The sequence below is a fragment of the Gorilla gorilla genome, chromosome 10, assembly GCF_029281585.2.
Source record: "Gorilla gorilla gorilla isolate KB3781 chromosome 10, NHGRI_mGorGor1-v2.1_pri, whole genome shotgun sequence".
NCBI classification, from domain to species: Eukaryota; Metazoa; Chordata; class Mammalia; order Primates; family Hominidae; genus Gorilla; species Gorilla gorilla.
In genome coordinates this window covers 135,619,876-135,646,986 of record NC_073234.2, presented here as the reverse complement: position 1 = coordinate 135,646,986, position 27,111 = coordinate 135,619,876, and the positions used below count along the sequence as shown (strand labels likewise).

The following is a 27,111-nucleotide window of genomic DNA, read 5'->3' as shown; positions in this document are numbered from 1 at the left end:
TGTGAATGGATGAAGTGGGCCAAAAAAAAAAAAAAAGGGAGCTAGATTTCATGTTGTTCCAAAGAAGGCAGCCAAGCAGACCAGTGTTGCTAGCTAGCTCTTCTGACTGATCCTGGGAAGCCAGAAATCCTGGCTTTCATGTGAAATCTCTCAATTTATTCAGATTAGCTCAGATTTTTTATTTAATTTAATTTATTATTTATTTATTTATTTGAGACAGAGTCTCGCTCTGTCACCCAGGCTGGAGTGCAGTGGTGTGATCTCAGGTCACTGCAACCTCCGCCTCCCAGGTTCCAGCAATTCCGTTGCCTCACTCAGCCTCCTGAGTAGCTGGGATTACAGGCATGCACCACCACACCTGGCTAATTTTGTTTTTGTTTTTGAGATGGAGTCTCACTCTGTTGCCCAGGTTGGAGTGCAGTGGCACGATACTGGCTCACTGCAACCTCTGCCTCCCGGGTTCAAGCAATTCTCCTGCCTCAGCCTCCCGAGTAGCTGGGACTACAGGCATGCGCCACCATGCCTGGCTAATTTTTTGTATTTTCAGTAGAGACGGGGTTTCACCATGCTGGCCAGGCTGGTCTCGAACTCCTGACCTGTGATCCACCCGCCTCAGCCTCCCAAAGTGCTGGGATTATAGGCGTGAGCCACCCCGCCTGGCCTAAATTTTTGTATTTTTAGTGGATACAGGGTCTCACCACGTTGGCCAGGCTGGTTTGGAACTCTTGACCTCAGGTGATCCGTTGGCCTCGGGCTCCCAAAGTGCTGGGATTACAGGCGTGATCCACCACACCCAGCAGAAACTTTCACCCTTTAAAAAGGAGAAACTAGTGGCACCAGGAAGGGCAGTAGTGGGACAGGTGCTTGCTCAGCTCCCTGGCTTTTTTGGTGACCATTTCCTTTCTGAACATAAAGATGGGCAGGAGGAGAAGGAGCAGCCCCACCTGACAGTTTGGTTCCCGTCAGAAGTTCCCTAGCTGACCACGAAGCTCCCTGTGTTGCAGTACAGTAGTTAGGGCGCAGAAGCATGGGATTTCTTGTCCTTGGGAAGTTTAGCTTAGGAGCGTCCAAGGACAGCTGTGCCCCCCATACATAGCTAGGCACAGAGCAGGTACTGCCTGAAGGAGGAATGATGGGGCTCACCCTAGCACCTCATGGCAAGACAGCAATCTCTGCAGACACTGCAGAACCTAGCATCCACTGGAGCTAGTGATGTAAATAGTCTACCTGAACAGTCACCCGGTTTCCCCTCAGAGTATTGTTTCTGTTAGAAGACATTCTCCACAGCTCAAAATCCAACTTCCAAACAACCTTCTGGAATGCTCCACGTGTGTACATGGGGACTTTCTGTGTGGTGTTTCTGGGCATTGCGGCCACGTACTGCTGTTGCCCTCTGGCTCTGCTGGGCTGGATTTGCGGAGCCCCAGAGTGTCTCCTGCAATAAAATCCAAACCAGGGGCAAGGTGTGTACCCCCTCCCCATCAATCCCTGGCATAGCCAGCTGGGCATGGTGGAGGGAGGCCAGGCCAGCCAAGCCTGGTTGGAGCCCTGGAACCCTCTGTGCTGCATGAACCCCCAGGCACAGGCACCTCCATTCAGTTTACCCACGAGGCTTGGCATCTGCTTGGCCTGCTTCCTCAGCTTTGGAGTTAGTGGGCTTCTTGCAGGCTAACTACGACGTGGTCTCATTTGAGTTCTGTTCCCACCCTATCCCTCTCCCCTGCACCTTGATATACCTACACGTGAACTCCACCAGCCAGACTGAAAGCCCAGAGGTCTCCCTGGGTGCTTTTTGTTTCAGGAAAATATCTTCTCTCCTTTTTTTCTATTGTGGTTTCCCAGCGTGACTCTGCAGCTCCATCTGCTTCCTCCCTGTCTAGGAAGAGGCAGATTTCCCCATGTGGAGAGTTGGCAAGGCTCCGGGCCTCCGGAGAAATTGGCCTTGCCCTCTTCAGGACAGTGGCCGGGGCATTCCTCCTTTGTAGCTCAGTGATGCCATCCCACCAGCGCCCTGGGTTGGGTCAGGCCTGCTGCCTGTGATTGTGCCTGGGGAGCCTACAAAGCTCAGTGGGGTGGGGGGACTGAGACGAGACTTGGAGCTTCTGTGCATGGGATGGGCCCTCCTGAGACCACTCCTTATTCAGGAGGTGCCAACTCTCTGTGGGGACGCCAGCTGTCAAGGGGCCTCAGCATTTCCTAGAGCCCTGAAATCAGCAGATGGCTTCCAAAACTTGTGTGCCCAAGAAGACCCAGGGCTGGATGACGTAGACACTTCTAGGGAGGCAAAAGGGTCACTGAGGGTCAGCTCGGGGAGCACTCTGGGGGCAGCTAGCCTGACTCCCCTCCCCCACTTCTTCTCAGCACTCGTGACCATCTATGATAGTGGTTTCAAATGGTGCGCTGCCAGGACATAGCCTTCAGATGACACCGAGGGTGTGTCTGGCATTCTTTGCACTCCTAGCTCTTTCTTTCACTCAAGTAAATGCACTGGAACACATGTGGGTGGGGCTGATGGTCATGGAGTCATCTTGAACCCACTTCAGTTTATTTTCTCCAAAATAAAAGCAATGGCCAGCAGGAGTTCAAGACCAGCCTGGCCAACATGGTGAAACCCCATCTCTACTAAAAATATAAAAATTAGCAGGGCGTGTTGGCACATGCTTGTAATTCCAGCTACTTGGGAGGCTGAGGCACAAGAATTGCTTGAACCCAAGAGGCAGAGGTTGCAGTGAACCGTGATCATGCCACTGTACCCCAGCCTGGGCAATAGAAGTGAGATTCTGTGTGTGTATACACACACACACAGACACACACACACACACACACACACACGTACATACATAAGCAAGCAAGCAATGATCAGGTGCAGTGGCTCATGCCCGTAATCCTAGCACTGTGAGAGACTGAGGCAGGAGGATCGCTTGAGCCCAGGAGTTCCAGGCTAGCCCTGGCAACATCCTAAGACCCTGTCTACAAAAAATAGAAAACTTAGCCAAGTGTGGTGGCATGTGCTGTAGCCCTCATGACTTGGGAGGCTGAGGTGGGAAGATCACTTGAGCCCAGAAGTTTGAGGTTGCAGTGAGCTATGATCACACCACTGCACTCCAGCCTGGGTGACAGAGTGTGACCTTATCTCAAATAAATAAATAAATACATACATAAATAAAATTAAAAGATCAGCTGGGGCCAGGCACAGTGGCTCACACCTGTAATGCCAGCACTTTGGGAGGCCAAGGTGGGTGGATCACGAGGTCAAGAGTTCAAGACCAGCCTGGCCAAGATGGTGAAACCTTGTCTCTACTAAAAATACAAAAATTAGCTGGGTGTGGTGGCAGGCACCTGTAATCCCAGCTACTCGGGAGGCTGAGGCAGGGAACTGCTTAAACCCGGGAGGTGGAGGTTGCAGTGAGCTGAGATGGCACCACTGCACGCCAGCCTGGGTGACAGAGTGAGACTCTGTCTCCATAACAAAAAAAAAAAAAAAAAAAGATCATCTGGTCATGGTGGCACACACCTATAGTTCCAGCTATTCAGGAGGCTGAGGTGGGAGCCCAGGAGGTGGAGATTGCAGTGAGCTGTGATCATGCCACTGTATTCCACCCTCCAGCCTGGGTAACAGAGCAAGACCCTGTCTCAAAAAAAGAAAAAAATCAGTTGCAGATGTCCATACCTTATGATGATTAGCCAAGGACTGGTGGCACACCTCATGGCTGATTGCACGTCAGGGTCGAGAGCCAGTGGCTGAGGACAGCTCTATGCTCAGGCTTGTGTTTCCCCAGTGTGTTGTGCCGTCTGCAGCCCTCTTGTGCCCAGACACAGAGTAGTTAAAAACAGCAGTATAGAGGGCAAGACATGGAACTGCCTACTTTTTTGCTCAGTGGGAAAAGTGCTTGGGTGAGACATGTGGCTGTCCATTGAAGGGAACAGCTATGCTGACTGTGGGTTGGAAAATCTAGGCTGGCTGTCTTGCTGGCTGTCCCGTGTTGGCTGGTTTGGTGCCTACAGTGGAGTCCCTTGTCTGCCTGTGTGTCTCTTAATGATTCTGATGTCATCTCTGTGAGGTCAGAGGTTGGTTCCCAGGGCAGGCCCATCTTGCATCCTGAGGTTCAGATGGGACCACAAGCAGCGTAGCACGGGGGGAAAACACTTGTGCGCGTCGACCTTGCACATCAACAAGTTAGACCAGAACATGGAGTGCACCAGCCTTCTCAGAATTCTTGAGCTCTCTGTACCACCACTAGGGGCTCCTCTGTGGCTCAAGACCCCTCCTGAGGCAGAGGGTGAGGAGGAGGCAGAAAGAAAAGAGAACAGGAGACCTGGAGTGGGCAGCAGTAGAGCGGAACCCAGCAGGCCCGCCTTTTTGGATTCCTCTGGGGGCTCTGGGGATGTGTGTTGTGGGAGTGGAGAGTGGTGACGAGCAGAGGAGGGACAGCTGCTGAAAGCGATCATTCCTGTCCCTGTGGGGCATCCTGGGAAGAACATGGGTGATCTCTGCAGTCAGGCAGCGCTGTCCTCGTGGGGCCTTATGGGGCGGCTCTGGGTGTCTGCATTCTAATCTCTGGCAACAAATGGGGCTGCAAGGCTGGGCTCCTGGTAGATGCTCAGGAAGGGTTGTTCCACTCCTCACCCCCTCCTGAGCTGCTTTCTAGCCTCGCAGCCCCGTCTTTGGATCCCTTTTTGGCACTCTGCTGGGCTCAGAGCTTCCGTGGCAGGAGCAGAGGCTGCTCTCTCCTGGGTTCCTCTGGGAGCTACCGTGGAGCTTGGGCAGTTCCTTCTATTGTCGCGATTCTGGGTTCAAAGCCACAGGCCTCTCAGACAGCTGTGACTTCCCGGCAGGCAGTAGGGATGGGGTGGGGGTGGAGGCATTGGGGCCCTGCAGCTTCCCTCGCTTGCCTCTGTCCTTGCTAGGCAGTGAGTCGGAGGCGCCTGGGCTCAGCTGATGTTCTCCAAGGAGGACTTGGAATGAACCCGAGACACAAAGGGTGAGGTCAGTGGTTTGCTCAGCAAGAAGGCTGAGTTAGTGACAACCTGTCACAGCTCCCAGGATCCCTGGCTGCAGTCCCTGGCTCCGACTCCTCCCCCTGCTGGCCTTAAGGGAGATGAAAATCAGTGATGTGGATCTATTGACTGAGTGTCTCCTGTGTATCAGAGTGGGAGGCTTACGTTTATTTTACCCCAGCCACCAGGATGGCTTTCACATTCTTTTTCATCCATTACTCCCTGTGCGCTATGAGGTGCCTGAGTAAACAAAAGCCCAGAATGATCTTGTCACTGGTCACCCAGGCTAGTGAGTGGCAGATTTGAACCCATCCTCCTCACTGTTAGATGGCCCATTCCTTCCACTCTACCACACTGCCATGCAGGTGGGATGCCCAGAGGGTGTCCAAAGAACTGTGTGACCATCCCAGCTCCCAACGACACCAGACCAGCCAAATCTGTGATATGGGCAGGGGTGGTTTTATGTGTGGACAGTGGGGGCTTTGTGGTGCTGCTTAAAATTGTTTGCCAAAGTCCCCAAGAGCAAAATCTTATCTTTTTTTTTTTGTTTTGTTTTTTTGAGACAGAGTCTTGCTCTGTCGCCCAGGCTGGAGTGCAGTGGCGCAATCTCTGTTCACTGCAACTTCTGCCTCCTGGGTTTAAGCCGTTCTCCTGCCTCAGCCTCCCAAGAGGCTGGGATTACAGGCATGCACCACCATGCTCAACTAAATTTTGTATTTTTAGTAGAGTAGAGATGAGGTTTCACCATGTTGGCCAGGCCAACATGGTTTCAAACTCCTGGCCTCAAGCAATCTCCCTGTCTCGGCCTCCCAAAGTGCTGGGATTACAAGCATAAGCCACCATGCAGGCCTTGAAGCCTCTCTTTTTATCTTACGATTTCACTTGCATTTTGCATTTGACTCCATAATGTAGCCTTGTTTGTTTTAAGACAATGATTTACATTTCTTGCCCCTGAGTACATTTGATCCTCAAAGTGTTCTGGGTTTATCCTGAGGTGGCTTCCTGTACCCCTGGCTTCCATCTGTCCCCTGGGGGTATGGATATCCTTGTGCGAGAGGCTCAAACCAGGTGAACGATGATAGAGGTAGTGGTGGGACACATTCAGTATTGTAAAGAAAGGCACGCTGGCGAAAAGGGAAGCGGGGAGCCCAGTTTGGCTGGAGACATGGGTTGCAGTGAGGGGGACCAAGGAGGCAGTGAAGGTTAGTTTGGGGCCATATTCTGAGAGGGTCAAGAACAGAATGCCATCCCCAGGGTTTCTGACCTTGTTTTATAGGCAGAGAGGGCAACAGTGGGTGAGTATTATAACTCCACCCCTTGCTCTGCACACATTCATTCAAGCCCCTCTAAGAGGCCTGTGAGGGCCGGGCACAGTGGCTTATGCTTGTAATCCCAGCACTTTGGAATGCCGAGGTGGGTGGATCACTTGAAGTCAGGAGTTCGAGACAAGCCTGTCCAACAATGTGAAACTTCGACTCTACTAAGAAAATACAAAAATTAGCCAGGTGTGGTGTGTACCTGTAGTTCCAGCTACTTGGGAGACTGAGGCAGGAGGATCGTTTGAACCCCGGAGGTGGAGGCTGCAGTGAGCCGAGATCATGCCACTGCACTCCAGCCTGGTTGACAGAGCAAGACTCCATTTCAAAAAAAAAAAGGAGGCCTATGAGGGTATCCATGCTGTGGGGATTCAGGAGCAGGAGGATGTTCTTGCCCACAGAGGACCTGCAGTCTAGGGGGAGAAGCCAGAGTGAAGTGTGAGGCATGCCCCAAAAAGGCTGGGTGCCAAGAAGTTCGGGCCGATGGTGTCTGCAGGAAGGATTAGATTGGGAGAACCCAGGGCAGGGGGCTGCAGTCAAGTTCAGGTAGGCACTGAGCATGGATTCGAATGCTAGTCCAAGTGGTTGGCTGTGGTGATGAAAGGAAAGGGAGGCAAGTGATGACAGGGAGAGGCCCCGCGAAGGAAGAATTGATGTGACTTAGTGACCAGCTAAATGTGGGAGCTATTAAAGGGACTTAGAAAAGAGAACTGGGGAAGTCAGGCAAGCGAGAGCTGACTTCGGGAAATGACCTTGCTGCCTGAAAAAAGGGGAAGGTGCTGGCTGGTTAGTGAGAACCTGATTATCAAAGAGTGGGTAACTAATGCTATGAAATCCACAAACATCGCAAAAAAACTGCAGCTCATCTCAGGAACAGGCAAACTTTTGAACTTTTTGTTCGGGTCTCTGTGGGACGATGACTCACTTTGAGCCCCTCCTAACCTCTGTTGGTGATTAGCAGGGGTGAGAGGCCCAAGGAGCCGCCCTGCTCTGCAACAGATCAACTTGCCTGGAAGAGCCCAGATTGCAGGAATGGGCTGGGGTCGATTTGGAACAGCTGAGAACCTTTCCAGCCCATGAGTCTCCTGGGTTTGAGGCTGTCTTTTTGTATGTGAATCTGGGTTTTACCCATTGAAGGAGCTGTGAGTTGGGCCTGGAATGGGGCCCTGGACTTGACCTGAAAAGGTCTAGCATCTCTGGGCGTCCTAAAGAGGTGGATGACATCTGACCAATGAAATGTGTCCACAATGTTCTGGGACCTCTGGAGGAGGGAGGGTCCACTGATTCTGGACAGGAGAGATGAGTTATTTACAATATGAAAGAGACTCTGGGGCCGGGCATGGTGGGCTCATGTCTGTAATCTCAGCACTTTGGGAAGGCCCAGGCAGGAAGATGGCTTGAGGCAAGGAGTTCAAGACCAGTTTGGGCAACATAGCGAGACCCTGTCTCTACAAAAAAGTTTTTAAAAGCCTAGTGTGGTGGCATGTGCTTTTAGTCCTAGCTACTCGGGAGGCTGAGGCAGGAAGATCCCTTGAGCCCAAGAATTCTAGGCTGCAATGAGCTATGATCAGGCCTCTAGCCTGAGTGGCAGAACAAGACTTATCTCAAAAAAAGAAAAAAAGAAGATAAAGACTCTGGTGTTTGGCCAGCCTGGCCTGAACTCCTGTGCCTGTAGCCTAAGGCAGATGCATAGAAGTGCTCAGAGTCAACCTGGGCAGCCTTCGCCTTGTCTCACCTGCTGTTGCTTAAGCTCCTGGAGCCCAATTTGATGGGGAAGTGGCTGCAGCCAGGAGCCTGATGGGTGGGCCTTGTGTGGGTGCCTGGTACAGATGGGCCTGGCACAGTTGGTCTTCTGCCTGGAGCTCAGGGTGACTGCTGGAGTTGCCTTGCAGCCATTATTCTCTCGGGTCTCCGGTTACCTGTGCCCTGTGACCTTGGGCACAAGCCAGGTAGCCAATAAAGCCAGTCTGTCTGCACACTCATATTGTGTCACCCTCTGCAAGGAAGAGCTCGTCAGCATACAGGAAGCCACCCTCCTAAGCTAGGCCTGTAGGAAGCCTGGGGAAGAACCACTTCATCCAAATGACCACTCCCTCCTCCCCTGGCGGCTGACTGGAAGACTCCCGGGCCTTCTCCCCTGGCTTCCTGTGTGTCACCCCCCAGCCCACACTTCCTTCAGGGCTGTAAGCGTAAAATGCAGTTCCTGTTGAGTGAGGCATGAGTCAGCGGAGGAGAATTGGTGGCTGAGTCTTTGTAACCTCCAGGCATGGCTATTAAATATTTAAATGACACTATGGTATTGATCGTTTCTCATCCATCCTCTTAGCAGAGCATTTCCTGTCTGGGATTCAGATAATAGCAGAATCTTGGATTTAAACTAACTCGGAAGAGCTCAAAGGTGCTATATAAATCTCACCCATAATCGTATTATCTCCTCCTCAGAGCATGCTACTAGGAATGGGGACAAATTGGGTTCTGCCCATTTTCTTGATAGAGAAGACATCCAGAGAGGTTAGAGGATCCGCTGAGGGGCCCCCACTGATCCGCTGGGCCTGGGATCAGGGCATCCTGGCTCCCCTCCTCCGCACTGGCTGTTTGCTCTGCTCACTGCTGCTTCCCCATCCTCCTCCTCTTCATAGCCCCTCTGTCATTCAGCCATTCATTCTAGCTGCTGGGGATATGGCATCGAACAAGACCGACAAGGCCCCTGCTCTCTGGAGCTTAATTCTTGGAGAGGAGACAGTTGACAAGAACCCAAATTGGCAGGGAAGGCCCCTCAAGGAGACTGAGTTCCTAGTCAGTGTCCAGGCCCTAGGTCCCTGGGCTGGGGGTGGGTGGGGCAGAGTGGATCTGGCCTAATTGTGGATTGGCCCTTACTGAGGACGGACGGTTATCAGGATAAATATACCCAGCTCACCATTCCTGGGGACTTACTCACCGAGTGAAAGCACCCCGCTGCGGATTAGATTACCTCTGCTCTAACTGCTCATGTGCTCCGGGCTGGGGGAGGGGAGGGGAGGGGAACTTGGAGCCAGGGGGAGGGGGGAGACCCGCCTTCCCGTTCTGTTTTCCTTCCTAATCTGGAAGAGTCTCACCAAAGGGGCTGAGATGAGACCATCCCTGAGCTGGTCCTGCTGTTTACATAGCTCCTTCCTTAGGAAGGGCCAAGCCCCGCTCACTGCTTATATCCCTGAGCGTGGGCAACTGTAAGGAGGCCGCAGCTTCTCTGACACTCAGAGCTACCAAGGCTGCCCAGGTGGTCATCAGGGGGTTGGGAACCTCCCTTGTCCAGAGTTCTGGACCCAACAGGATAGACAGGCCATGAGGCTGGGCATCCCCAGACCCCCTAGGACAGGGACTTGTCTCTCTGGGAGTCTGGGTTTCCTATCAGATGGCAGGGATGGACAGCTGGCCCAGGGCTGCGGGGAAGGCCCCTGTGCTATGGCAGCCCGCTGCTGCTGGTGCTGGAGCTTTCAGGGCGGTGCTTGCTGCTCCTTCCTTTGGCTTGTCAGCTCCTAAGGAAGCTGCACTGGCCGCTCCCTGCCTGTGGCAATGAAAGCTGAGTGAAATTGGCCTGCAGAAGAAGATGGGTGAAGTGGCTGGAAAATACCTTGTTCTTACGTGGGCCTCTCCTGGGCCAGGCCTCGAGAATGCAAGGTGTGCTAAGGTGGGGCGCCGCCTGAGGGCCACAGGACTATACCTCTTCTAGTTCTGCCTGGGGCTGCTGGTGGAGGAGTCCAGAATGGCAAAGGTGGGCAGGGACCACAGGGCCCTGGCGCTGGGGCTGGTGTGGCAGGGCAGCCTGTAAACTCCAAGAAGGGATGGAAAAGCTGGCTCCATGCCCCACATTTACCTGCTTCCTGCTGATCTGGGACTAGAGGGCAGCACCCTTTGCCCTCAGGGATTGGATAGGACGGGGAGGTGATTTCTTTCCCCTCCTAGGGCTCAACACCTCTCTGGGAAGAAGCTTGTAATCTACTTAGCAACTCCCATTTCCTGTGTGCTGTATTCCAGGCACTGTGCTAAGTCAGCACTTTATATCTTTTTCTCATGTAATCCCAATCCTGTGAGTAAAATGGTGGAATTCCTATTGGGCAGACAAGGAAACTGAGGCACAAAAGCAGTTAAGCAGCCTATCCGAGCAATTCAGCCATTGAGCAGAGCCCAGGTGACTGAGGATTCACCGTACAAGTTGTAACACTGAAAGTCCTCAGAGCCTGGGAGGAGAGAATGGAATCGCTCTGGGTCCTCCCACCCCCTCAGAGAGATGGACTTTTATCTCCTCTCTCTTGGCACCTGTCCAGCTCCAGGCCTATGGTCTTGATAGTCTTTATCACACACTAAGAAGTGGCAGGGGCTTAGGTAGGAGGAAGAAGCCTGGCTTGTTTCTGTGCTGCAGTTGGGGGTGGGGGCGGAAGGTTTTAATTGATTCTCTTTAATCTGATATTGAGTGCCATGTGTCAGTGGATCAACTGGGGTCCCCAGAGCCACAGTCTGGGGGACATCCCCCCATTGTAGGTACAAGGGGACCCAGGTTTCCTTCCACCCGGAGCCCCTAGGTGGGTACAGGAATGTGAGGGACGCAGCTGCAGCACTTGCCCTGGAATGCAGGCGAACCGGTCCCCTCCTCCTCGGAGCAGTGGGCTGAGGGTGTCTGTACCTTAACCCTCCAGCGGCTCCCACCGGTTGTAAGGATTACGCTCAGTCAGTTGCTGAGGCCCAGGGAAGGGCTTCTTCCTCTCAGCCTGGCCGTAGTGCACTGTTTCTGCCCAGCCACCTGCCCCAGGGTGGCCTCCCGACCCAAAGCTGCAGCTGTTCCATGCTGTTGCTCCGACCAGGTGCAGCCATGGGGTGCAGATAGGGGTGCACACGGTGCTGCATTTGCACAGGGCCCTGGAAGCGAAGGCGTGCACCCCTCTGGTTCTCCAGAGCCCTGCATGTCACCCTTGGGTTGTGCCTTCAAGTGATACCAGGCTACCTGTGTTCCTCCCAGTAGCTTGCTGTGTTCCTCCAGCTCAGCCTTGTTCTCTAAGGATAGAAACTTCCCCACTGCGCCCATGGCCAGGGGCTCCCCAGTCTTCCCCGGCTAGAAAATTCCAAGATTGCACGAGGTTACCCAGTGGCAAGAAGCTGATGGGCCAATGGTGCCCTCTGGTGGGGAGCAGCAGACAGTCTGCACCCCTTCCTCGCCAGGGCGGAGCCAGGACATAGCTCCGTGGCCTTTGCCCATGGCTCGCTGGGGACTTTGCACCTAGCCCGCCCTCAGCCTCGAGACAGCCTGGCCTACCTCCTCATGTTGCATACTTCCGCTGGCCCAGAGACACAGAAAACCTGCAGAATTCAGGGTGGGTTTCCTCCAGAAAGTGGTTGGGAAGCCCCAGAGAGAGAGCTTCCTCCTTCAGTGTGACTTGGGTCTGGAGGGCCCCAGGCCTGGACCTGGAAACTTAGTAGAGTAATGCCAAGGAAATTTGAGGCCTTCCTTAACTTGAATGAGGTCTCCCGACTACTTCCGAGCAGCGTGTCTGGAATCTGTCCTCCCAGCATGTGGGAAGGGAGGGTGTATTCCTGGTCTCGAATGGTTTCAGTGGGTACCATTTTCTCTGAAGAGTGGATAGCCTGACACCTTCCTTGGGGTATGAGTAGAAGGAATATTTAGAGCAGAGGGAAAGGCTGGAGCTGGACACTGGGGGACCCCGCTGGGATGGGGCTCTGCCTTCAAGTGGACTCCTGTGTGCATTGTCTGCCGGCTCTGTTTGCTCAAACCAGGGGGGACGTTTGCTGAGCTTGCAAGGGGACTCTGACCCTTAACCATTTTGCAGCCTATGGGGAAGTCTCAGGTATTTGCACCCATTGGAAATCAAAGTAAAGCTAGGAGTCTACTGTTGGCTTGCCTCCTATATTTCTGGTTTTCTTTCTTGAGGAGTCTGTGGGGGGTTTGGAGGCACCAACCCCTACCCCTCTTGCCTAGTCCTTGCCTGTCCAAATCACTAGGTGAGAATAAAGGGTGGAGAGAGAGGAGGAAGCCATACCAGAGACCCTGTGGCTGGTGGATGGACTTGCTGGGGTTTTTCTCTGTCCCTCAAATAGACAAAACTTTGGAGAAAACTGAATAATGATGTGCCTTCTCCCTGACATCTGCACTCTATGGTTTGTTTGTTTGTTTGTTTATTTTTAAGACAGGGTCTCGCTCTGTCACCCCGGCTAGAGTGCAGTGGTGCAATTGTAGCTCACTGTAGTCTTGACCTCCTGGGCTCAAGCAATCCTCCTGCCTCAGCCTCCTGAGTAATTGGGACTACAGGCGCATATCACCACACCCAGCTAATTTTTAAATTTTTTGTAGAGATGGGGTTTCACTGTGTTGCCCAAGCCGATCTCCAACTCCTGTTCTCAAGTGATCCTCCCACCTCAGCCTCCTGAATAGCTGGGACTATAGGCATGCGCCACCACACCCAGCTAATTTTTAAATTTTTTGTAGAGACAGGCTCTCACTGTTTTGCCCAGGCTGGGACATGCTACAATTTGAATGTTACTTTATTACTTTGCTTTTCTTTTCAAGGTTGCCCTTTTCATGGTTTGCTCATATTCTACCCAGAAAAGACTTAGGAGACTTAGAAGAAGTCAGTACTTTGCATCCTACCTACACTGCTCTCCTTGGAGGAAGACCTTATTCTGGATTTTACAGAGCAAATCAGATCTGATGTTTGAAGCTTCCAATGTGCTATGGAGCTTCCTCCTGCAGAGTGACTTGGGTCTGGAGAGCCTGATATTTGCAACTGATGTTTGCAGCTTCCAGTGTACCTGCTAGTCCTTATAAACCTCACACCAGTACTTTGAGGTCAGAGTTATTCAAGAGCTTACTGAGACAACAGGCCCTGAGAGGCTAAGCGATTTGCCCCGTGGCATGGATGGTAGAGAGGGGAGCTGGCGCTTGAACTTAGGTCTGGCTCGACCTCAGAATGAGTGATCTTGTGTCTCTGTGCCCCAGGACTACATCCTCTCACCAATACTTCACCAGCCTAGGGATCTGTGCTCCCAAGAGCCTGGTGACATTGTAAACCCGAATCCAATCCATAAACCAAAAGCCCAGGCTTAGAATCACATTGTGGTGGAGCGGGCGTTTGGTGGAGTCCCTGATTCAAAATGTTTGACAAGGAAGCCTGACCATTTGTCTTCTGTTGGGTGTTTGGAGTCCAAGAGACCTGAGATCAGAGTCCAGCATTGTCACTTCATCCAGCCTTGGCAGTGTGGGATGTGACTCTGCCTCTGAACCGCAGTTATACCATCTGTGCTGGTGGCGTTGTGAGGATGGCAGGTAACAAAGGTGAAGCTCCTGGCCCCAGTGGGCCTTCAAGGATGGCAGCTGCTCCTGCCCCCTACTGGGGTTGCACTCATTCGTTGCCTGCTCTGGGGAGTCCTGTGGGGTTTCTTAGCTGGCCCTGCCCATGGTGGAGAAAGAGGGATCCGCCCATTGCTGATTGGGCCCAGAGGAAATGAGGACACTGCGTGAAGCCAAGACAGCAGGTGTGGCCCTGGAGAGGCCGTGGGGATTGGCCTGGACACTGGTTCCTTTTCTGCCGTTACCTAGATACCTACCAACTCCCTCTAGTTCCGGTTTGCTAGAGACAGGAAGCCAGGCCTCCTCCATGGGACCCGGAGGGCGGGGAGGGCTGTAGGACCTGAACTTCCTTGGAGGTCAGGCGACCAGACCCGGGGTCCTGGGCCTTGGAACAGACATCCCCTCTGTCCATCTGGGCAGGAGCATGGGGTAGGTGTGGCTAGCCTTGAGGGTAGGAGATCAGGACAGGCAGCTGGGACAAGGTGTGGCCCCATAGACTGAGGCCCTGGGTGAGGGCCTTGCTTCTCTATTCCCTCCTCTGAACACAGGTTGGGGGACTGGGAGCAAGGCCACAAGGAAGGATCACACTGGCAGGCCTCACAGCTTGGGCCTCCAACATTCAGGAAGTTGAACCCTTTAAGTATGGCATCATCTGGTAGTCATAGTGGCCTCTTACAGGCCAGGTTTTTGGGGTTTGGGGCTTCTGAGGAGTCAGACAATTGTGCCACTCACTGGCTTTGTTATTCGGAGCAAACACCTCTGACCTCTGCCTCTCCAAGCCCGGCTTTCCTCATCCCTTTGGGGAGAATCAATTCCAGCTACAGGGGGTATTAGGGGGATTAACGGAGACCTTGTACATGCTGCTAGAATGCCTAGCAGTCTGCCTGCTACTGATAAGTGGCAATAAATGCAGCCATTGCTTTTTAGATGTTTATTATCCTGAGGGCTAGGGATCAAGCTGTCAGCTCCCTGGACCCAGCAGGTTACCGGGGAGCTGAGAGCAAGCAAGTTGTGAACGGGGCAGGAATGAGGGTGTGGCATCCAGGGCCAGGCTGTCTGAGCCGTGGGGCTGTTGAGGGTCCCAGGAGGGGACGGAGGAAGTGGGGGTCAGCAGGTCCTACTCCTGCCCTTCTATACCCTTCTTTTCTGGAGATTGGGGAGACCTAGTGCCCCCCTGTTGGCTGCCAGGTGCCAGGGTAATGGAAGCTTACACTAGAGGGCTGATTTGGCTCCCTTGCCACTGTTAAAAGCAGAACAGTGGGGGCCTGGAGCCTCTGGGGCCGGGCTGCTTGCCAGACTTCCGCAGAAACAGCCAATGGAGCAGTCTTGCCCCCTGCTCACTGAGGGGGTGGGGACCGCTGCACCAGCCTCACTCCAGCCCCCACCTCCCCACACACCTTACCCCATAAGCCTGGAGCCTCAGGAGGAACCTGGAGCCTGGGCTTCTGCTTCCACCTGGTTAGGAGGGCAGGGACCATCCTGAGTGCCCCTTCCAGTCGGGGGCTGGGAAAGCCTAAGCTCTTAGAAATCAAGTGAGGGCCTGGCACAGCCAGGGCCCCTCCCTGTGACGTGGGGCCCCTCCCGCCCATTCTCTCCGCGTTGCCCTGCAGATTCAGAGTTCCAGACAGGCACTTCACTCGCGGCTGCGCGGCCCTGTCAGGAGGGAACGCAGTGCCAGGTGCCTGACTCCCAGAGGTAGGAGATCCCACAGGGCAGCCCCAGAGCCTGCCTCTAGAGCACTTTCATTCGTGGGTGGCCAGAAGAAGTTAGCTTTGGGAGCTGGCTCTTGGTTAGGCTGGTCGGGGCTGGTGGCTTCCTGTCCCAAGGCTGGTCATTTCTCCCATGGGTGGGGCAGGTGCTAGAAGGCATTAACTCTTGAGGTGCAGGCAGGGAGGGCCCTGCCACGGGAGAGTCCCCAGGATCTCGGTTCTCACCTGCTACCCGTGCCTTCTCTTTGCAGACGCCCTGCTGGCGGACTTGGAGTCTACCACCTCCCACATCTCCAAACGGCCTGTGTTCTTGTCGGAGGAGACCCCCTACTCATACCCAACTGGAAACCACACATACCAGGAGATTGCCGTGCCACCCCCCGTCCCCCCACCCCCGTCCAGCGAGGCCCTCAATGGCACAATCCTTGACCCCTTAGACCAGTGGCAGCCCAGTGGCTCCCGATTCATCCACCAGCAGGTGAGGCGGGGACAGTGGCTGGGAAGGCCAAGGAGGCTGGGGGACAGAGGGAACTTAGCTGGCAGGGGCTTAGGGAGCCAGGGGATGGAATGGAATTGGGGCAGTCGACCCTTCCCAACCAGACACTGCTCTTCCCACTCACCACGTGAGTGGAGCAGTGACCAAGTGGTTAATCACAGGTCTCCTGGCCCAACTGTGGAAATTCCCTGGTGAGACTGGCTGTGGGCAGGAGCCTCCTGGGGGTGACTGGAGCTGCTCCTGGCCCCTGTTCCTTTTTCTCCCCTCGGGGTAGCCTCTGAGCATTCTCCTTCTCGCAGCCTCAGTCCTCATCACCTGTGTACGGCTCCAGTGCCAAAACTTCCAGCGTCTCCAACCCTCAGGACGGTGTTGGCTCTCCGTGCTCCCGAGTGGGTGAGGAGGAGCACGTCTACAGGTACTGCCCCAGTCTGCCCAGGGCACCTTCCCTCCTGCTTAGAAATCTCAGGGACCTGGCCAGGGTGGGAGGCAGCGGAGGCCCGGGAGCAGGCATAGCAACTGGGCCTCGTGGGGTTATTCTGGTTTAAGCTGCAGAAGGCCTGTCGGTGGGCCCGTCTACCTCATCAGTGCCATCTCCATGCAGTGGACATTCTGGGCTATCACAGCATCTCCGTGTAGCTGAGGAACTGAAGCAAGACTTCGTTCCTCCCCTCTTCTTTTTTTCTTTTCTTTTTTTTTTTTTTTTTGAGACGGGGTCTCGCTCTGTCACTCTGTCGCCCAGGCTGGAGTGCAGTTGCGTGATCTCGGCTCACTGCAAGCTCCGCCTCCTGGGTTCACACCATTCTCCTGCCTCAGCCTCCCAAGTAGCTGGGACTACAGGCACCTGCCACCACGCCTGGCTAGTTTTTAGTAGAGATGGGGTTTCACCGTGTTAGCCAGGATGGTCTCAATCTCCTGACCTCATGATCTGCCCGCCTCGGCCTCCCAAAGTGCTGGGATTACAGGCGTGAGCCACTGTGCCTGGCCTCCTCCCCTCTTCTTACCACATCCCTTCCCTACCCTCTGTCCTCTTGCGGGGGAAGACTTCGCATCTCCTCTGCCTTGTTCTCCTTGGGAATCTGGGAACTGCCAAGCCAGTACAAGGCCAGAAAGCATCTCTCACTGTCTTCTTTCCTTTGCCTCTCAAAGCTTCCCCAACAAGCAGAAATCAGCTGAGCCTTCACCCACCGTAATGAGCACGTCCCTGGGCAGCAACCTTTCTGAACTCGACCGCCTGCTGCTGGAACTGAACGCTGTACAGCATAACCAGCCAGGCTTCCCTGCAGGTAGGACCGGGTCCCTGGGGCAGGGTCTACCAGGGCCCAGGGCCCATCTGCTGACCTCTAGATCCCAGGAGGGCTCAAGGGCTGAGCAGCCTTTTTCTCTCCTCTCTGCAAGATGAGGCCAACTCAAGCCCCCCGCTTCCTGGGGCCCTGAGCCCCCTCTATGGTGTCCCAGAGACTAACAGCCCCTTGGGAGGCAAAGCTGGGCCCCTGACGAAAGAGAAGCCTAAGCGGAATGGGGGCCGGGGCCTGGAGGACGTGCGGCCCAGTGTGGAGAGTCTCTTGGATGAACTGGAGAGCTCCGTGCCCAGCCCTGTGTGAGTACCCACTGGGCTCTCCCCAGGTGGGGAAGGGCTGGCCCAGCCTGCCCCGGGTCCAGTGTCTGTCCCCTTAGCCCTGGTATCACCCACTCCCTCCCGTGTCTGCCGTTTGCCAGGCACTGGGGGGATAGTGGTGAGTCACATGGACACCATCCCTGCCTTCAGCCAGTCACTGCCAGTCAGAAAGGACAGACATTGTGCAGGCTGAGGGCGCCTGGAGCTTAGCAGCTCTTAGCACAGGCTTTGGGGCCACACAGTGGGGTTCACATCTTGGCTCTGACAGTTACTGTCAGCTCTCAAGCCTTGGTTTTCCCATCTGTAAAATGGGACAAGAACTTATGGGATCACTGGAATAAGACCACCTACCTCAATAAGGGTGAGAACCAGTAATCCATGTAAAGCGCTTGGAATGGTTTCTGGTGTGTAGTGCGTGGCACACATGGTGAGTGCCCAACACGCGAGCTCTTACCAGTGCCGTCGTGTTACTGCAGTAGCCTCACCTCCATGTCCAGTGTTGTGGAGGAAACACAGGGCGCTTGGGCTTGTTTCGCAGGCCAGCTTTCACTTGGGCTGGGTGCTAGAGGAGTCTTCCTGGCACTTCCTGGTGCCATTGAACTGCCCTTTCTTCTGACCCAATGATGGGTCTACAGGAGAGACAGGGAGCTGGTGGACCTCCCTGGGGTTGGGGATGGTGAGACCCCAGTGTCCGAGGTGAGAGGTCGATTTGATCCCCGGGAAGTGTGGGGCTGACTGTGGGCTCCCCACTGATGCTGTGCCCACCCTGCAGCCCTGCCATCACTGTGAACCAGGGCGAGATGAGCAGCCCGCAGCGCGTCACCTCCACCCAACAGCAGACACGCATCTCGGCCTCCTCTGCCACCAGGGAGCTGGACGAGCTGATGGCTTCGCTGTCGGATTTCAAGGTGCCCTGTGAACCCTCCATCTTCCCTGCCCTGCCGCCCCTCCCTCATCCTTCTCCTCCCTTACCTCAGTGTGGGTAGCTGGACCTTGGCATCTCAGTGTTTGGGTGCCTTGCCCCTGAGCCAGGGACACTGTCATGCCCTGGCCTTGCTGTGATGCCAGGAGATGGGGAGGGAGGGCCGGGTCAGCCTGCCTGAGGATTGCAGTAGCCAGTGAAGGCAGACAAGCTGGAGAAGTGCTCAGCTGGGACATTCCTTCCTCCCTGGGTGCTCCCAGCATCTCAGGTCGAGGGGATCAGGAGGCTGGGACGCTGGGACAAAGAACCTTGTGTTGATGGCTGCTCTGGGTAGGGGAGGGCATTCTCTGCTGGGCCATGTGGGACTTGGGAGCCTGTGCCTGGGAGGTCATTTGCCCTGGAGCCCCATCTCCCACGCTAGCTGTCCTCAACACATCCTCTTTCTTTCTGCCTCTGATCCTGAATCCACAAGCCTCCCTTGCTACTCTTCTCCTGTCCCCTCTCGCCCTCCAGGGCCTCTGAGTTCCCACGAGCGTGTCTGTGGGAAACCATGGGGCCAGGCTTGCACGAGGTACCTGCCCTTCCCCTCCCCTGCTGGGCCTCCCCAGTCCTGCCAGGCCTGAGATGTTTAATTTAGAGGATTCAGTGTTTCCATGGGGATTGATTTTGACAGAACTCACCAGCAGCTGCTGACTTCACACTTCCACGTGGGTCAGCTGGAGACCTTTGGGGCATGACCTAGGGAATGTGAGAGGGCAGTGAACGGTCCCTGCACCCTTGGCCCTGATGGTGTCTCCTAGCCTCCCTTCAGCTGAGGTTTCATGGTGGGAGATAGGAGTGTGGCTGGGGTGGAGGGTTGAGCCTGGCCCTGTGACCCTTTCGTGCTATAGTTCCAGCTCCAGGCCAGTGGTTCTGAGCAGCCATGGTCAGAAGCAAGTAAGTTGGATTCAGGGCCTGGCCTGAGGGAGCTGTGCCCCGGTGCTTTTAAGGCTGCCGTTTTCTCAGACAGCCTGTGTCCTGATGCCAGGAGAAGCAGCAGTGGTTTTAGTCAGATCCCTGGAGCAAGGACTTGGAAGACGTAGAGGACTTGGGGTGTAGGAAAGCTGGGATTGTCCGGAGGGACATGGCCGAGTTGGGCCAGTGTCTGAGGCGGGTTCAGCAGCCCCCTGGGGCTGGCTCTCCCTCCATTTGTGCCTGGGGCTGTCTTTCATAGCCACCTGGCTCCCCATTTGTCCACCTCACCATGGTCTTTTCTTTCTCATACCCTCCCTGGGTGGCTCCACAGGCACGGCTTGGTGGCTGCTTTCTCTTGCTTGGGTTTGGTGAGGGCTAAGCACGCAAAGCCCAGGGAAGCCTTTTTGGGGTCTGGGTCTCCTTCAAGGGTCAGTCCTGTGCGTCAGCTTTGCAGCCACCTTGGTCAGCCCTAAGGCCGAGCCCACCGCCTGCAGGGTGCAGCCGTCCTCACTCCCCTCATCTCTCTCTCTCCTCTCCCCTCTGCATTTCTCTCTTCTCCTCCAGACCAGCTCCTCCACTGTGGCTCTGAGTGCCCCGGGGCTGTCCAGCTCTGCTCCGTCCTCATACTGCTCCCTTCCTCCTTCTCCTCCTCCCATGCCATCTGTATTTTTGCCACCCACCACTACACTCTCCCCTCGAGGCCAGGGCCACACTCCGGAGTTCCCTTGTACTGAGCAGAGTGGACGAGGCCTTCTACCTCCTGTAGCCCCCAGCTGGCTTGATTTGGCTGGTCTTGGGGTGATGCCTGACACCCTCAACTCAAGGTCTCCCTCTGTGGAGGGTTCTCTGTGGGCAGTGGGCACAGAGAGTCAGGGTCGAGATTGGAGGCACCTGCCGACCATCACAAGTGAGCTCTCTGGGGCTCCCCGCTGCCACACTGTACCCTGTGCTGGGAGCACAGCTCTCCAAGAGCCTGGGGAGCCCCAGGGGCCACCAGCCAGCCCTTCATGCCCAGAGGAGGCCTTGGCTGCCACATGGGAGCGGCCATGGGCTTCGGAGGTATTCAGGACTGAGAGAATGCCCCCCTCTGGAGCCGCTCGAAGCTTCCAAGAAGTAACAGAGCCAGCTGTAGTGGCAGTGGACCGGCAGGCCATCTTCCCAGATACCTGGACTCTCACGGAGGAACACGGCCTACAGCAGGAGAGGCCAAGGCCAGAGCCAAGGAGGCTGGGAAGCAGCTCCTCTGCCTCAGTTACCACGGAGCAGCTAGGTGCAAAGATGACCGAGAGGGGAAGTGTGGCCAGGCCAACCCAGGGACCTGAAACCCCAAGGAGCCCAGAGGGCACCACCGAAGCTGCCACCCAGGACGGGAAGGAACAGCCAGAGCTTCCATGTGCCATGGCCATGGGCACACCCAGCACCAAGGAGAGGATTTCCACCTCTGGCCAGGCAGGCACCAGCTCGCATGGCTGCTGGGCATGGCCATTGGCGGGTCTGAGTGTGGGCCGCTCCTCGCTAACTGCATGCAGCCTCCCACTCTGCGCATGTCTGCTTGGGCAGAAAATGCTGAGACACTGTGGCCGGACCTGACAGTCAGCACTTGGCAGTGGACTCTGTGGACCCAGCATTTCTCATAGCGTCAACCCACCTCTTGCCTTGTTAAGGCTTTTTCCTTTCAGATGAGCTGGCCTTGACATTCTGATGTGGTGAAATGGTTAGAAGCATGGACTTTGGAACCAGATAGACCTAGATACAAACCACATGTCTAACACTTGCTACCTCTGTGACCTTGGGCAACCCCCTCCCTCGGCCTCAGTTTTCTCATCTGTAAAGTGGGGAGAATTTCCATCAAGATTGTCCGGAGACCTAAATGAGATAATTCCTGGGAAGTGTTTAGAACACAGCATGTGGTCCCTCAATAGGTGGCTGACAGTACTTTTATTACTTGCTTTTTGCTTAAATTAAAACTTTATGCCGGGCCGGGTGTGGTGGCTCACACCTGTAATCCCAGTACTTTGGGAGGCCGAGGCGGGTGGATCACCTGAGATCGGGAGTTCGAGGCCAGCCTGACCAACATGGAGAAACCCCATCTCTACTAAAGATACAAAAAGATTAGCTGGGCATGGTGGCGCATGCCTGTAATCCCAGCTACTCGGGAGGCTGAGGCAGGAGAATCACTTGAACCCGGGACGCAGAGGTTGCGGTGAGCCAAGATCACACCACTGCACTCCAGCCTGGGCAACAAGAGCGAAACTCGGTCTCAAAAAACAAAAACAAAACAACAACAACAACAAAAAACTTTATGCCTCACCCTGGCACAGTAGCTTATACTTGTAATCCTAGCACTTTGGGAGGCTGAGGCAAGAGGATCGCTTGAGCCCAGGAGTTTGAGACCAGCCTAGGCAACACAGCGAAACCCTGTCTCTACAAAAAATTAAAGATTAGCTGGGCGTGGTTGCACATGCCTATAGTCCCAGCTGCTGGGGAGGCTAAAGCAGGAGGATGGCTTTAGCCCAGGAGTTTGAGGCTGCAGTGAGTTGTGATCGCACCACTGCATTCAGCCTGAGCAATAGAGCAAGATGCTGTCTCAAAAAAAAAAAAAAAAAAAAATCCCCCAAGCTTTATGCCTCTTTGGAAAACAAAACGAAACAACCAAAAACCCCCAAAACACTACCAACAAGTATAATAGCATAATAATATAAATAAGAAAAAAAAAACTAGTTAAAAAAGTTCTTGGCTAGCTGAGCACGGTGGCTCACACCTGTATTCCCAGCACTTTGGGAGGCCGAGGCAGGCAGATCACGAGGTTAGGAGTTTGAGACCAGCCTAACCAACATGGTGAAACCCCATCTCTACTAAAAAAAAAACAAACAACAACAACAACAAAAATTAGCCAGGCGTGGTGGTGCATGCCTTTAATCCCAGCTACTCAGGAGGCTGAGGCAGGAGAATCTCTTGAACCCAGGAGGCGGAGGTTGCAGTGAGACCAGATTGCGCCACTGCATTCCAGCCTGGGCGACAGAGCGAGACTCCGTCCCCCCCCCCCCAAAAAAAGTTCCTGGAAGGAAAGACTTTTTCTATTATAAATTAAAAAAAAGAAAAAAGAAAGAAAAAACCGTATGCCTTGTCAAGGGCATGCACTTATATCCTCTGGAATAATTCTTGTGCAAACCCTGTGCGGTAAGCCAAGAAAATCTTGTGGTTCCATTTTAAGGAAGGGGAAGCTGAGGCCCATGGCAATTAAGTGTCTTGCCCAAGGTCAGTGGCCAACTTAGAGGTGAATGCTGGGTCAGAGGTCTCGCTCGCAGCCTGTGCTTCTGGAGCCAGTCCGATCTGCCCCCTCCCCTTGCCTCTACCCACCTCCACCGGTCCAATCTGCCCCCTCCCTGTGCCTCCACCCACCTCCGCTTGGTTCTTTGGTGGTTTTCTTTTGTGCTTCCTCTCCTGAGGCATCTGAGTGTGGCCTGAGCAGCGTTGTGCAAGCTGGGAGTGGGACGGTGACAGCCTCCCCTCCCCCTCCCCCTAGATCCGATCTGTGATCAGGAGGAGCCGGGAGTCTGGCCACGCACACCCCATGTCCCGGGAACCCTCCCCTCGCCGCCGGCTGGACCCTGCCACCTTGAGCAGGACCCCATCCCAGGAACAGCTCATCGCGGAGCTGCAGGGGCGGCTGGGCATCCAGCCTGAGGCAGAGGAGCCGGCGGAGGCAGCGGGGCCCTCTGCCCAGGACTGGCTGACCGAGGGCGTCATCATCACTGTGCAGCCACGTGGGAAGCGGGCCGGGGGGCAGCTCGTAGAGAAGGTGGCGAGGAGATGCCCATGGCTGGGGCTGGGCCAGAGCCAAGCACCTGGGGTCCAGGTTCTTCCCTGGCCCCAGTGCTGGCCGGAGGGGAGATCTGGGGAGAGGGTGGGGGTTTCTTGCCTCCTGTGACCTTGGAAGACTGGCCCCACTCTTGGTGCAGAGTGGGAAGGCCCAGGGGGAGCCTGGGGAGGTCCCCCCACCCCTGTGGGCTGAGCTGGCGATTTCTTCCTCATCGCTCTCCCTCCTTTCTTCTCCCCAGGTTGTCTTCCCTCCTGGCTCTCCCATTCCCCTGAGAAGAACCATCTCTGTCCTGGCTTCTCCTTCTGTCCCTTTGCTCCAGCATCGCACAGACGCCGCGGCCAGCAGCTCTTCTCCCCTGCCCAGCCTGCTCGCCTCCTCCCCCCTGGGGCCCTCAGCTTATACCTGTGGTTCTTCTGGGGTCCAGAGTGCAGGGGAAGAGCCCCATGATGAGGGGGTGCAGGGCCCTGCCCTTCCCACTCCTGCACCCCACACCATGAGGTCCGTGGGCTGCCAGACCGATGAGGACCCGCTCTTCCCCCCGATGCAGGCAGGCCTTAAAGGAGCCCCTCCCTTTCTGTCCCCTGCCCTAATGCCTGAGCCATCCCCCACTCTGCACACACACAAATGCACACACACATACACAGATACCCTCCATCCCTCCATCCACAAGCCCCAGCACAGTAACCACAGTCCTGCCGTAAACCTTGACCCCGGTCTTCCCCCACTCAGAAGGTCCGCTGCCCTCTTGCTTTTCTGTGGGTCCACCCGTGTCTGCTCCTTCCTCAACTGGTCCTCGGTACTACCCCGGGCTCCCATCGAGGAAGGAAGCCACTCCAGAAGGGAGACCAGAAACCTGTCTCCTCCCTTCCAGCCCCCAGGCCCAGCGCCCAGTGAGGCCTCATCACTGAGCCCGGCCACCTCCCCTTGCCATTTCCTCTGCCTTTGGTCGACTCCCCTCCCTGTCCTTCCTTTCTCCCTGGGCCTCTCTCTCAGGGCTCTTTTTCTCCAGATTTTTTCCCCCAATTTTGGTCCTGCCGGTGGGGAAGAAACCCTCAGATCTCATCCTAGATTCCCTTTTAGTCCAGTGACAAGGTCTTGTATTCTTTCTTAATTTTTAAAAAAGATTTCTTATCCTCATCTCTTCCCCTATCTAAGATCCAGGGCCTGGAGCAAAGAGCGGATGGGGAGCGGTGCTGGGCGGCCGGCTGGCCTCGGGACGGCGGGCAGAGCAGCCCCGGAGGGCAGGACGAGGGAGGGGTCAGTGCCAAGGCTGGGCTGGGTGTCCTGCGTATCGTGCTCTCCCTGGGCTTGGCCATGCCTGCTGGGTGCCCTCAGCCTTTCCGACCCCGGTGGGCCCCTCCGACCACCAGGAGTCCTGCTGACGTCACTCCCACTTTAGGGCTCCTGGCCCCTGGAGGAGGTTGTACTTCTTGTCTCCATCAGCTCATCTGTCCAGGAGGGAGAAAAGTACCCCCATCCCTGTGCTGCCAGACACCGTACCCCGAGCCTCAGGAGTCCTGACCAGCCCCCTCCCTGTGTCCACAGTTCATGGCCCAGGGGAAGACAGGGAGCAGCTCACCCCCTGGGGGGCCCCCGAAGCCCGGGAGCCAGCTAGACAGCATGCTGGGGAGTCTGCAGTCTGACCTGAACAAGCTGGGGGTCGCCACGGTCGCCAAAGGAGTCTGCGGGGCCTGCAAGAAGCCCATCGCCGGGCAGGTGATGAGGGGGAGTGGGCAGGGGTGTGGCCAGTGGACTCCTGCAGGGGTGGGGGTGCTCCAGGGCTGGCCTTGGCCCTGGACCGCATTCCATCTCCTCCTCAGGTTGTGACCGCCATGGGGAAGACGTGGCACCCCGAGCACTTCGTCTGCACCCACTGCCAGGAGGAGATCGGATCCCGGAACTTCTTCGAGCGGGATGGACAGCCCTACTGTGAAAAGGACTACCACAACCTCTTCTCCCCGCGCTGCTACTACTGCAACGGCCCCATCCTGGATGTGAGTTCCTCATCCGGCACCGCGCCCGCTTCCGCTCATTCCAGCTTCACCGCAGCCCTCTGAGGATGCAGGGGGTGCCGTGGGAGGCTCAGAGAGGTCACATGCCCGAGGCTCACAGGGCTAGGGAACAGTGGGGCCGGATTCACAGCCACACCTGAACCACAGCCTGTCCCGATGTGCATCGGGCAGCCCCACCTCCCTTCACCTCCCATCTCGATTCCTTTCTGTGGAGACTCCCAGGACTCAGGAGCCCTGAGGAGATAAATGGAGTTGGATGCCAGCGGCCTCACTCTCCCGCTCTGTGAACTTAGGAAATGCCTGGCCTCTCTGAGCCTATGTTTCTTCACTTATAAAATGGGAGTCATAGTAGAACTTGTGCCCTCTACTTGGGGTGAGGATTAGAGGAGAGGGTATGTGTCTGGCTTGTCCCATCCTGAGTAACTCTGAATTCTTAGAGGCATTCACAGCACAATTAGGAGAGACCCCCATCTTGGGAGTGTTTTGCTCTGTCTATAGCTATGAGCTGCGGGTGGAAGGACGGCCTTGCTGGGCGTCTCAGTTGTGAGATCTGCCCAGAGCTCAGCCTTGATCCCACATTTTGCTTTCACAGAAAGTGGTGACGGCCCTTGACCGGACGTGGCACCCTGAACACTTCTTCTGTGCGCAGTGTGGAGCCTTCTTTGGTCCCGAAGGTACGGGCTGGACCGGCAGACTGACCCACCGCCTCTTAGGAGGGCCGGGGAGGTGGGGGTGGGAGACGCTGCTGAGGTTGGAGTCAGAGTGGCTCCACTTCTGGAAGCCGGAATGAACTGTGCCTCCAAAACCCCCGCTCCCCAGGGTTCCACGAGAAGGACGGCAAGGCCTACTGCCGCAAGGACTACTTCGACATGTTCGCACCCAAGTGTGGCGGCTGCGCCCGGGCCATCCTGGAGAACTATATCTCAGCCCTCAACACGCTGTGGCATCCTGAGTGCTTTGTGTGCCGGGTAAGGAGCCCCTGACCACATCTGGAGGGGCGAGGAGCAGGCAGTGGGGAGAGAGGGGTCTTCCTCATTGTGCTGTCTGGATCCAACTCAGAGGCCTCATTTGGGGTTATTAATTGGGGGAGCAGGCAGGGGATCTCCTTCCTCTAGTCCAGTAGGTCCTGGGCCAGGGTTTGTACTGAGGCTGGGACAAACCAGGAGCAAGGTAGACATGTCCCCCAGTCCAGCCCTGTGCAGCGGCCCTGGGCCATTCCTATTCGGGAGGAGAGTGTGTGAGAACTAAATGAGATAATGCAAGTATTTAGCAGACTCAACAGAAATGGGCAGTGGTTTCCAAAACCACTGCATTCTGGGGGCCCCACAGGGGTTATTAATGATTCAACAAGGGCTCTCTGACCAAAGGAGTTTGGGAAACACTGTTCCCTGCAGGACTTCTCAGAGCCTTTTCTTTTCTTTTTTTTTTTTTTTTTTGAGACGGAGTCTCACTCTGTTGCCCAGACTGGTGTGCAGTGGCACGATCTTGGCTGACTGCAACCTCTGCCTGCTGAGTTCCAGTGATTCTCCCGCCTCAGCCTCCCAGGCAGCTGAGATTACAGGCACACGCCCCCATGCCTGGCTAATTTTTTGTATTTTCAGTAGAGACGGGGTTTCACCATGTTGGCCAGGCTGGTCTTGAACTCCTGACCTCAGGTGATCCGCCTCCCTTGGCCTCCCAAAGTGCTGGGATTACAAGTGTGAGCCACCTCACCCGGCCCCTCTCAGAGCCTTTTCTACCTATATGTGATGTGAATCTCCAGTGAGAATCTAGGAGGCAGAGTTTGACTACAGACCAGTGTCACACCTGTGTTTCTGGGAACACTGTTAACAGCCACCTGGCTAAGTGCTCAGGAGTCAGACCTGTGTATGAATCCAGGCTGTGAACTCAGTAGCTGCATGACCCTGGGCAAGTTACTTTACCTGTGTGC

General features: G+C 55.4%; 1 protein-coding gene across 10 annotated transcripts in view; it reads left to right on the top strand.

Moving 5' to 3' along the window:
- PXN (paxillin) overlaps positions 1–27,111 on the top strand; it is a 55,135-nt gene that overhangs the window by 25,572 nt on the left and 2,452 nt on the right. Inside the window, exons 1-14 of one of the 10 annotated variants that reach the window (XM_063694396.1) lie at positions 12,876–13,626; positions 15,611–15,837; positions 16,155–16,270; positions 17,002–17,138; positions 17,251–17,452; positions 18,243–18,378; positions 19,911–20,795; positions 22,873–23,148; positions 23,408–23,716; positions 24,325–24,426; positions 24,715–24,885; positions 24,990–25,163; positions 25,774–25,855; positions 26,001–26,149. In XM_063694396.1, coding sequence (XP_063550466.1) covers positions 13,620–13,626; positions 15,611–15,837; positions 16,155–16,270; positions 17,002–17,138; positions 17,251–17,452; positions 18,243–18,378; positions 19,911–20,795; positions 22,873–23,148; positions 23,408–23,716; positions 24,325–24,426; positions 24,715–24,885; positions 24,990–25,163; positions 25,774–25,855; positions 26,001–26,149 — 2,973 coding nt within the window. In that variant the 5' untranslated portion in view covers positions 12,876–13,619. Of the gene's footprint in view, positions 1–12,875; positions 13,627–15,265; positions 15,346–15,610; positions 15,838–16,154; positions 16,271–17,001; positions 17,139–17,250; positions 17,453–18,242; positions 18,379–19,910; positions 20,796–22,872; positions 23,149–23,407; positions 23,717–24,324; positions 24,427–24,714; positions 24,886–24,989; positions 25,164–25,773; positions 25,856–26,000; positions 26,150–27,111 lie in introns of those variants that run through there. The other 9 variants (XM_063694397.1, XM_063694395.1, XM_063694398.1 and 6 more) reach the window with 9 other exon arrangements.